General features: G+C 45.1%; 1 protein-coding gene across 1 annotated transcript; it reads left to right on the forward strand.

Moving 5' to 3' along the window:
* Positions 1-227: 227 nt before the first annotated feature.
* SERPINB11 (serpin family B member 11) lies at positions 228-10,347 on the forward strand. The gene is given in 8 exon segments (XM_052660555.1): positions 228-348; positions 351-394; positions 1,726-1,785; positions 3,227-3,355; positions 5,058-5,175; positions 6,390-6,532; positions 7,176-7,331; positions 9,943-10,347. Coding segments are annotated over 8 exon segments (1,176 nt in total).
* The last annotated feature ends 441 nt before the right edge of the window (positions 10,348-10,788 follow it).

Here is a 10,788-nt window from a genome sequence, read left to right on the forward strand (position 1 = left end):
ATCTTCTCTTCATGAGAGTAAAAAACTACTGTGAAGGCCCCTCCCCCATTCTAGCGTTTATTAGCTCCTCAGAAAGTGTGACAACAGGCTGTCACTTTTCATGAAGCAGTGGGCTCAGATGCTTACATTCACGGAATGTCATAACTGAATGCTCGATATTAGCTTTGCCTCCAGGTACATCTGAGATATTTTTTTCCCTTCCATTCTCAGGTAGGGCTTTGCCTAAAATGGACTCCCTCAGCACAGCAAACGTTGAATTCTGTCTGGATGTGTTCAAGGAGCTGAGCTCTAACCACGCGGGAGACAATGTCTTCTTCTCCCCGCTGGGTCTTCTTTACGCTCTTAGTATGGCCTCCTGGGGGCCAGAGGGGACAGCGCAGCGCAGATGGAGAAGGTACTGGGCACAGCAGGGGCCCCGGGTGGCCTGGGGCCTTCCTCAGGATGGCTTTCACCTCTGTACCCAGGAAACGCTGCCGTCTTGTGAAAGAAGAACCACATGTGGGCAAAGCCTATTTCTCACTTCTAAGCGCTGAGATAAAGCTATACATCACGATGCAAATAACACGATGTGTGCCACGCTCAATCTCTTTCTTGCCATCAGCGCTTTCACACATAAATGACTGAAATTTGCTTTCATAGTCTATCCTTACCGTGATTTAAACATGCCAGAGAACACGTATGCGGTACGATTCTTGCCCTCTACAATTTTAATTTACAATAAAATGGGTCTCTATCAGAAACTAACACAGTGTTGTAGAATAATTATATTCCAAATGAAAAAATAATGGAGTTTAAAAAAATGGCCAAATTCAGTAAAAAAAAAAGACTGTTTAAAAGTTCTCTAGTTTTTTACAGTGCTCATTTATGCATCTGAAGCCCTGTGTGTTAGGGGTAGGAATTGTTATCCCCATTTTACAGATGGGGAAACAGAGGCTGAACTGAGACTAGGAGAGAACGGGCGACACAGCTGATATGCAGTGGTTTCCCGCCGTCCATGCGTACATATGCATTCACACGTCTGTATACGTGTGTGTGTATATACGGCTTCCCAGGCGGCCCTAATGGCAAAGATCGCCTGCGAAGGCAGGAGACGCAAGAGACGCAGACTCGGTCCCTGGGTGGGGAAGATCCCCTGGAGGAGGAGATGGCAGTCCACTCCAGTATTCCTGCCTGGGAAATTCCATGGACAGAGGAGCATTTTTTTTTTTTTTTTTTTTTTTTTTGCTGTGAGAAGTCTGGAAGGATGTCACTTAATAACTCCCAGGGTATTTGCACATCTTATTATTGCTTGTCCTTTATTCCATATTTTGATGCACTTTTTAGCATTTCCTCACATTTAAATAAATAATTTACTGGGAAAACATGCAGCATTTGCACAGCCCCGGAGGAGCTGTCAGTGCCTGCCTGGAGACAGTGGCGGAGGGGCCGAGGAGCCTGTGAGCCGGCGCTCAGGGCCTGGGGCCAGACAAGCAATGCGGGTTGGGCCAAGTGGATTAACCTCATGAACTCAGTTTCCCTAGCAGAAAATGAGGATGATAGTGTCTACTCTAAAAGTTGTCGGGAGGATTAAGTGAGATATGCAAAGGCTTAGTTCAGGATTTGGAATAGAACATCATTACACATTAGTTCTTACTAGGTCTTTATCTGAAGTGGAAAAACTTGTGACTGTTAGCCTCTATAGACTGTACGTTGCTTCTGATGCCAATCTATCTCATTTTTTTCTAGGTGCTTCACTTTAATCATATTGTAGAATCATCAGGACCAGAGTTCAAGGACTTGGCTAAGGTATGATAATATCTCTGCTGAGCTGTCAAATGCTCTTTGATAAAAGAGCACCAAGAAATAACGCAGCCCAGGCGTCGAGTGGCAGAGCACTTTACTGATTCATAAGCGCGTGAGTGATGGACCCTCGGTTTCCTCCTTTAATCCTCCTGAGGGTGACTTTCCAATAGGATTAACGCTATGATAGTGACAACCACAGTGAAGCCCCCAGATTTTATCACCTGAGTTTGTCATCCTCGTTCAGCTTGCTGTTCTCTTATGGACTGTGCCCCACGCTGAGTCTGCCAGGCTCTTCTACGTAGGGTCAGGTCTTCAGGCCAATGAGGGGACTGAGACAGGACCGGATGCTTTACCTTTTAATTCTATAGCAGGAAAACATGATGTCACCCAACCGCGTGCTCCAGGGCTGCGGTCTCTGTTCTTTCTAAGCAAAGGGTATCTTTTGACGTCAAAATCAAATAGAACTGCCACGTATATGCTTGACTGTGACTGACTGAGGAAAGACATAAATGCCTAGAGCCATAGAGTGCTTGCCTCACGGACTCTTATTGTTAGAAGATTAGAGCCCATAGTTTGGGAACATTCACTTTGGGCAATATAGGCATGAACCCTACAGTTTCCATGAATTCAGATTCATCAAAGACACGGGGAGAGGGGAGGAGGGCGTGAGATGTATGGAGAGAATAACATGGAAACTTACATGACCATATGCAAAATAGAAAGCCAACGGGAATTTGCTGAATGTCCCAGGGAACTCAAACAGGGACTCTGTACCAACCCAGAGGGTGGGATGCGGAGGGAAGCAGAGGGAGGTTCAGGAGGGAGGGGATATATGGGTACCTGTGGCAGATTCATGCTGAGGTCTGACAGAAAATAGCAAATTCAGTAAAGCAACTATCCTTCAATTAAAAAAGAAATAAATTTTAAAAAAGCCACATGCTTAAATGAATTGCTTCTGCGATGGACAGATGGGTGTGTCAGGTCAGTTCAGTAAAGAGCTCAGTATTTGATTGATGATCACATAGAAAAAGGAGACACTGAAAGGAGCATGACAGATAGAGAAGGAAAATGATTCTTTAGGTTCAAAGGCAACAGTCAAACTCGGATCGTCGCTCTGAGAAGCCCCACTAGGATCTCTTCATTAGAATGTCTGGTTTTGGATTAAACCTTGAGAGCCGACAATCCCATGTGTGTTTGCAGTAGTTTACAATTCTGCACGGGGTCTGCAGCCCAAGTCCCAGAGTGCCGAGGTTACTGTGGGAGAGGAAGTCTGGAGAAGGAGAAGGCTTTCGGCTTGCCAGCTCCTGCTTTGTTCATACTCACCGCCCTTCTACTCAGAGGCAGAGGGCTTGCTGTCTGGTTATTGCTTTCACATTATTTATACTCTCTAATGGCAAGAAATCAAGCAATTTAATGCTCCTTTCTTTATTTACTGGTGCTTCAGTGCAACCGAGCTGGAAGGATCCACTCAGAGTTAGGAGCCCTCTTCTCCCAGATCAATCGGCCAGACTCTAACTACACCCTGAGCGTCGCCAACAGACTCTACGGGACAAAGGCGATGGCATTCCATGAGGTGAGTCCCTTTGGAACAGTGGTGAACAGCTTTCTTGGCATCCTCTGAATTTCACATTATAAAATAAAATGAAGGATAAGAAGGGTCACATGATGTTCATCTTCAAGAGATTACATTTGAGCGGAGATAGAGTCTCAGTGAAATGGTTTTTACCAAACTCCTATTTAAGGTTGTGAAATGTCACGTAACTTCCGGCAAATAGCCGATGTTGTCCCAGAGTAAGGTCGTGGATGAAGCACGAAACAAATTTGGTAATAATTATCCCTTATGAACCAGAAAGAAAACAAAACATATTTCTCATCTCTTTTTCAAAGGTCCTTAATGGCAGAATGTTGAGAGTTAATGGAAAGCACACTGAGCTGGGAGCCAAGAGAGCTGTTCCCACTGAGGCGTGACTTTGGACAAATCTCTTTCACCTGTAAAATGAGAGGGTTAGACTACGCTCTTTCCAGTTCCCAAATTCTAACACTAGGGAGGCCATTTTCCAATGGCATTAACATATACAGTTTTACTGAGTATTTATTACGTGCCAGTCATTCTACTTAATCTCATATATTCCTTACACAGTCCTGTAAGGTGTAGTTATAAAATTGTTATCAACTCTACAATCATGAAGCAGATTCTACAAAGGCCACAGACATAAAGTGACAAAGCCTAGATTTGAACCCTATCTAAACTCATCTTCCTGTATATTAAATGCTACATTATCCTGCAGCTAGTGAGGTGAAATCCTAAATTCAGTGACACAGCTTTGGTTTGACCAGTGTGACTTAGATGTCAATCAACCCTGAATATTCACTGGAAGGAGTGAAGCTGAAGCTCCAATACTTTGGCCACCTGATGAGAGGAGCTGACTGATTGGAAAAGACCCTGATGCTGGGAAAGATTGAAGGCGTGAGGGGAAGGGGAAGACAGAGGATGAGATGGTTGGATGGCATCACTGACTCAATGGACATGAGTTTGGGTAAACTCTGGAGATGGTGAGCGACAGGGAAGCCTGCTGTGCTGCAGTCCATGGGGCTCACAAAGAGCTGGACATGACTGAGCGACTGGGCAAGGAAACCTAAATGTCAGCTGGGTGAAGTGAGACGCAGCCTTGAATTCCTAATGTTCTTCCCTAGCCTGGGTTGCAGGCTACATCTTATACTCAACAAGATTTGGATTATCAGAGTTTTTGCAACTTAGTGTGGCCCATCTTGGTATCATAGATATTTCGGAGGTATTTTCTTCTATAGCCCTAGAAGCATAAAGAGAGCGTTTACGGAGAGGACCTGAAGTAAGGGGATTAGCAACTGTGGGCCCCTGTCTCATGCTTTTCTCTCCCTCAAAGCTGTCGTGATCTGGGCATAATTGTAAATAGATGTTGACTTGAGACAATGATGATTACATCTGACATGAGAAGCTGACTTGAGAAGCTCCCCATTAGTTTCATTAGATTGTCTTGGTCTGTGTCAGAAGATACTGATATCCCAGGATTCTGTCTGGAAAAACTCCCACTGCTGTGAGCTGTCATGGGCTGTGAGCAGTCCTGTAAGCATGTTCCAGCTGCAGCTGGACGCAGCTCAGGCCAAGAACTGGGTCAAGGGCCAGATTTTACTCTCCGTTAAGCTTTCCCTGGATTCAGGCACAAAAAAATCCAGTTAAGCAGTAACTTCCCTTATACTATTTTTTTGGTGTTATGCAACTATCCTTTCTTTTACAGCAATACTTACACTGTTCTGAGAAACTGTATCAAGCCAGGCTGCAAACTGTTGATTTTGAACGGTCTGCGGAAGAAACAAGGAAAACCATCAATGCTTGGGTTGAAAGTAAAACTGATGGTGAGGATAAGTCAACCACGTGTCTCCAAACTTTATTTGAGCTGTGTTGATAAACTTGCTGAGTTAACGTTAAGGAGGAAGCTAGATGCGTTTGTTTATATCAGTGTTCTGGCCTCAGTTTGGGGCTCTGTGCCTAGAATAATGCCTGGCACGTAAAAGTTTTGTAAAGCTTTTGAGCGTAGACTGATTAGTGCTGTCTGTCATCACGGACCCACATGCTGTGTATGTTTAGACTGTTACCGTTATTTTGTCATTAATTTGTGTATTTATTTATTTATCCATTCATTTGTGTATATATATACACACGTATATATATAATCAAATGATGTTCATCATTGTTATTACATGCTAGGTATTATGTTTGGTCCAAAAGTTCAATAGAAATGAAAGCTCTCATTAAGCTTAGAGTCTGATATTTCATATACCCTTGTTTCATATTGTATGATAGATTATATTCCAAAAAAAATGCTATAAATTGCAACACTCCAAAATGCTCCAAGAGGGCTTGGTGTTCCATTTTGATCAATATATTTACAGCAAGAAATTCTTGGTATAGTTTTATAAATCCTGATTTTTCAGATACATTTTTATTTCAAATGTTGGCATATATGCTTGTGATACACTAAGCTTAGCATACGGAAAGGTCCAGTGGATCTTTGGAATATGTAACATATTTGCAATTGGTGAGGTATTGGTAACTATAAAGCCTGATAGATATTAAAAGTAAGACACAGGAAATGATTCCCTGGTGGCTCAGATGGTAAAGAATCTGCCTGCAATGCAGGGGACTCAAGTTTGATCCCTGGGTCAGAAAAATCCTGTGGACAGAGGAGCCTGGTGGGCTACAGTGCAGGGGCCACGAAGATTGGGGCATGACTGAGCGACTGGCACACTATAGGGATGATTATAGAATTTTGCAAAAAGCAGTTGTGTATAAGAAACATATGACTAGCTACAAGACTGGTTGATTTATAGCTAACATACTTGGTATTCCTTGAATGCCAGCTTCTGATTAGAGGTAACAAAGCATTCAATATTCTTTGAAATAAACTTCGTTTGACAAGAGCATGTGTTATGGCCTCAGATGAGGGAATTCTTCTGGCATCTCAAATCTATAATTAGCCTTAACAAAGGCTTCAAATTTCTTGTAACTCTTCAACTCTCTACTAAGTTCAAATCCAAATATATTATTTATTCTTTTTTTTTATTACAAGGAAAAGTCACTAACCTCTTTGGAAAAGGCACGATTGAGCCCTCCTGTGTCATGGTCCTGGTGAATGCCATTTATTTCAAAGGACAATGGCAGAGTAAATTCCGGGAACGAGAAACGTTTAGAACCCCTTTTCAGTTAAGTAAGGTGAGTATTTTATTTTCAGGTGGATGATCAATTTCGGAGAATGCCATATCCATTAAAGACAATTTAGAAAGTTTCAGTGGAAATACTGGTTCTAGGCCTTGTGTTTCCATGAATTTCGTTTTTGTTGCCCCCATGAAGTGATGGTAACCTTTCTCACAGGGCACCTAACAGGGTGATCAGGATTAGAAGAAAGTCTGTCCTTTTCTTACTGTTCTTCTGGGTCTACATTCTTCCCAGACATGCTTTCTCTAGCAAATAGTTTTTCTAGAAACACAGCAAAGTTAGTTGAACGATTTTTCTCCCAGAAAGTCTCTAATCAGATCCAAAAAAGGAGATGACCCTATAATCTTATTTTCCCGCATAAATCACTTTATCTAGAGACCTTGCCTTTGTTTTGGGGAAACATATATGTTATCATTTTTATTAGTATGTATATTATCTGAACACAGACATTTTAAAATTAAAAAAACTTATAACCTTTGCAAAGCAATGTAATACAGGGTGCATTTTGTCATTTCTGTTTCACCCATGCCTTTCTGGTGCTAATGCAGTTACCCTTTGAAAGTAAAATCAGTATGCGTACCTGTACACACACAGATGTAACTGTACCACCTAATTACAACCTTTTGTTTTAAAAACATAGGGTAAAAGTGTAACTGTGGAGATGATGTATCAGACTGGGAAGTTTAAACTGGCCCTCATCGAGGAACCACAGATGCAGGTTTTGGAGCTGCCCTATGTCAACAACACACTTGGCATGATCATTCTGCTTCCAGTGGGCACGGCTGACTTAGACCAGGTGAGGGTATGAGAATGCTAATGTGCAGTGAGGACACGGGTGTGTGTGCGCACACACACACACACACACGCACAGACACAGACACACGCACACACAGACACATACAGACACACACACATGCACACAAACATGCGCACAGACACACACACACATGCACACAGACACGTGCACCCACAGACACATGCACAGACACAGACACACACACACATGCACAGACACACAGAGACACACGCACACACACACACGCACACACACATGCACACAGAACACACACGCACACACAGACACACACGTGCACACACGTGCACACACAGACACACACGCACACACATACACACACATACACACTCACACACGTGCACACACAGACACACACACACGTGCACACACAGACACACACGCACACACGTGCACACACAGACACACACGCACACACGTGCACACACAGACACACACACGCACACACAGACACAGACACACACAGACACACACACAGAGACACACACACAGAGACACACACACACGCGCACACACACAGACACACACACGCACACACAGACACACACACACACGATGTATATTTCATGACCATATAGTGTTGCCAGTCACAAATTCTATCAGGTTCAGCAGTTCTGCCCAGGTGCTGTGAGAGCAAAGCGTGGACATCCCGAAGTCCCTGACTTCAGGATGATGTATTTAGGGAGAACAATCTATTCTTACATTAAAAAAGGGGCATCTGGAGGCAGAAGTGCCTGTGGTACCAGTACACACACACACACAGATGCACACACACACACGCATGCACACACACACGCACACACACGCACACGCACACACACAGACACACACAGACACACACACGCACACACAGACACACACGCACACACAGACACGCACACAGACACACATGCACACACACGCACACACACAGACACACACGCATGCACACACGCACACACACACAGACACACACACGCACACACACAGACACGCACACACACGCACACACATGCACGCACGCACACACACACACACAGATGCACACATACACACACGCACACACTGGTTATTGGGCATTTGGGAAACCCCTTTCTATAGTGGTCTTCCCTTGTGGCTCAGGCAGTAAAGAATCCACCTGCAATGTGGGAGACCTGGGTTGGATCCCTAGGCTGGGAAGGTAGGGAAGTCTTCTGGACATCCCTGGGTTGGGGTGTGTGCTCTGGAACTCTAGGAAGCGCAGCACAGCCCCGGCTGTAGGAACACGTGTGGCAGAGGTGCGGTCACTGCAGGGGAGCTCAATCCTCTGGAGGTCTGCGGGCTTCAGTGGAAGATGCTCGGAGGCACAGAGCACTTGGAAGCAGCTTAGAAGTGATCTTTTTTACCTTTGGGCTGTGCTGTGAAGTGTGTGGGTTTGGAAGGGTGGAGTTTTAAGCACTGGACTGCCAGGGACATCCCAGAAGTGGTTTTTATTGAATTGTGATTTATTTATTTAATTGTTCATTTATTCATTCATACACCAAACATTGAGTGTCTACAGCATGCTAAAAATTCTGCTGTGTTCTGGAAACACAGACAAATCTGAGGTTACAACACAGAGTTGAATGTGTAAGGAGCGCTGTGATAGACCCTGCAGAAAGCCATGTGGAAGCACAGAGTCCAAAGCTGAGTGAGGAAATCAGGAAGGTATCCTATAGAGTCATCGCGATGCCAGCCTCTCCGGATAAGGAGGAGATGAAGGAACAAGGGCAGTACCTGTTGCTCAGCCAGAGGAAAGGACACATGCCAGTGCCTTAGAATTATGCGGTAGCGAGGTGGGTCTGACATGAAGTCATGGTAACTCGGATCAGGGCAGAAAAGTACAGGGGGAGAGAGGCTTAGGAATGAAAACCGCCTTTATTTTATGTCTGATTTTATACTGTCAGGATGGGGAAAAATGTGGCAAAAAATTTTCAACTCTTGTAACAGATTGATGCGGTTTAATATACTGGTTTGGAGCTGCAGGGAGGTCTGAACAGAGAGTTTCAAATGACCAAGGGTAGAGTTTGAAGGGCTTCAGAAACTCTTGAAACTGGATGTAGGGTGAGAGGTCTGAGTTGTGAGACTGCTTGGGGGAAAATCGGAGCATAGACCCAGGAACTGAATTGCTGGGTGAGGGCAGAGTACATCCGGGGTTCAGAAGCTTCTGGCACAATGAGGGCAGGACCTGGGGTTAGAGCGGTGAAACCAGCTCATAAAGGAGACGTGACTCACGTTTCAGGTGTGCACGCCCTGAAGAGATGGTTGAATTCATCCAGGAAATGGGGCGCAAGGACTTCACGGCAATAGAGGGAGTTTAAGAGATGCCTAGCCGCTGAGGAAATGAGGCAGACGTGTGTAGGACACACAGAGACAAGTTTAGTTATGAAGCATCAGTGAGAGGCAGACAAGGGAAGCGGGGAGGCGTGGCCGCACGTGGGGTTTTTGTTTTTTTCAGACAGGGCTTGAGCACATTTTAAAGGTAGGGAAGAAGCTGATGCTGAATTGTTGACGCCGAGAGTTGGGCAGCAAGCAGCGTGTAACGTGCAGGGCCTGTGTCCAGCTCTCGCGGCTCCACCCGTGTCTTGTCTCTTAGGTAGAGAAGCAGCTGAACTCGAAGGCCTTTCAGGAATGGACCAGCCCGTCCAACATGGTGCAGAGGGACGTGGAAGTGCATCTCCCGAGGTTCAAACTGGAGATCAAGTACGAGCTCAATTCCCTGTTGGAGTCCCTCGGGATGACAGACATCTTCAGCCAGGTCAGAGCAGATCTTTCTGGAATATCACCAGTCAAGGGCCTCTTTGTATCAAAGGTCATCCACAAGTCCTATGTGGAGGTCAACGAGGAGGGCACGGAGGCAGCCGCGGCCACTGGCGACGTCCTGGTAGTAAAAAGACTTCCCATCCGAGCTCAGTTCGTGGCAAACCACCCCTTCCTGTTCTTCATCAAGCACTTTCACACCAACACAATTCTCTTCTGTGGCAAGCTGGCCTCTCCCTGAGCAGAGTGGGTGGAGCAAGGCTCAGGGTCACAGAGGACGTGCAGTGCCCAACCTCGACTAAAAGCGGGTCATCCCTCACCCTCTGCCGTGCCTCAGTTTGCTCCTCTGAAAAATGGGTCTAGGACATCTCCTAGCTTATCTCATGCGTTGGTGAAGCCTCAGACGATGGTCACCATAGAAGAAGCTATAGCTACACACAAGCCTCTGTCTCTCATCTTTGGGGCCTCGTTCAAGTGCTGTCCGGGTGATATGATCCAGCCAGTGGGACATAGTTTAGAAGATTAGATTTTCTCGACTTGTCTGTGTCACTGGGCTCTTGGTTAAGTGGCCACTTTACCTTCGGAAGACCGATGTAAGGGCTTCAACTTTGGCTGGATCCTGAAATCTGTTATTTTCCTTGTATGTGTAAATATAACATCATGAATTCTGTATTGACTATAA

This window comes from Budorcas taxicolor, chromosome 22 (assembly GCF_023091745.1).
Source record: "Budorcas taxicolor isolate Tak-1 chromosome 22, Takin1.1, whole genome shotgun sequence".
Classification (NCBI taxonomy): Eukaryota; Metazoa; Chordata; class Mammalia; order Artiodactyla; family Bovidae; genus Budorcas; species Budorcas taxicolor.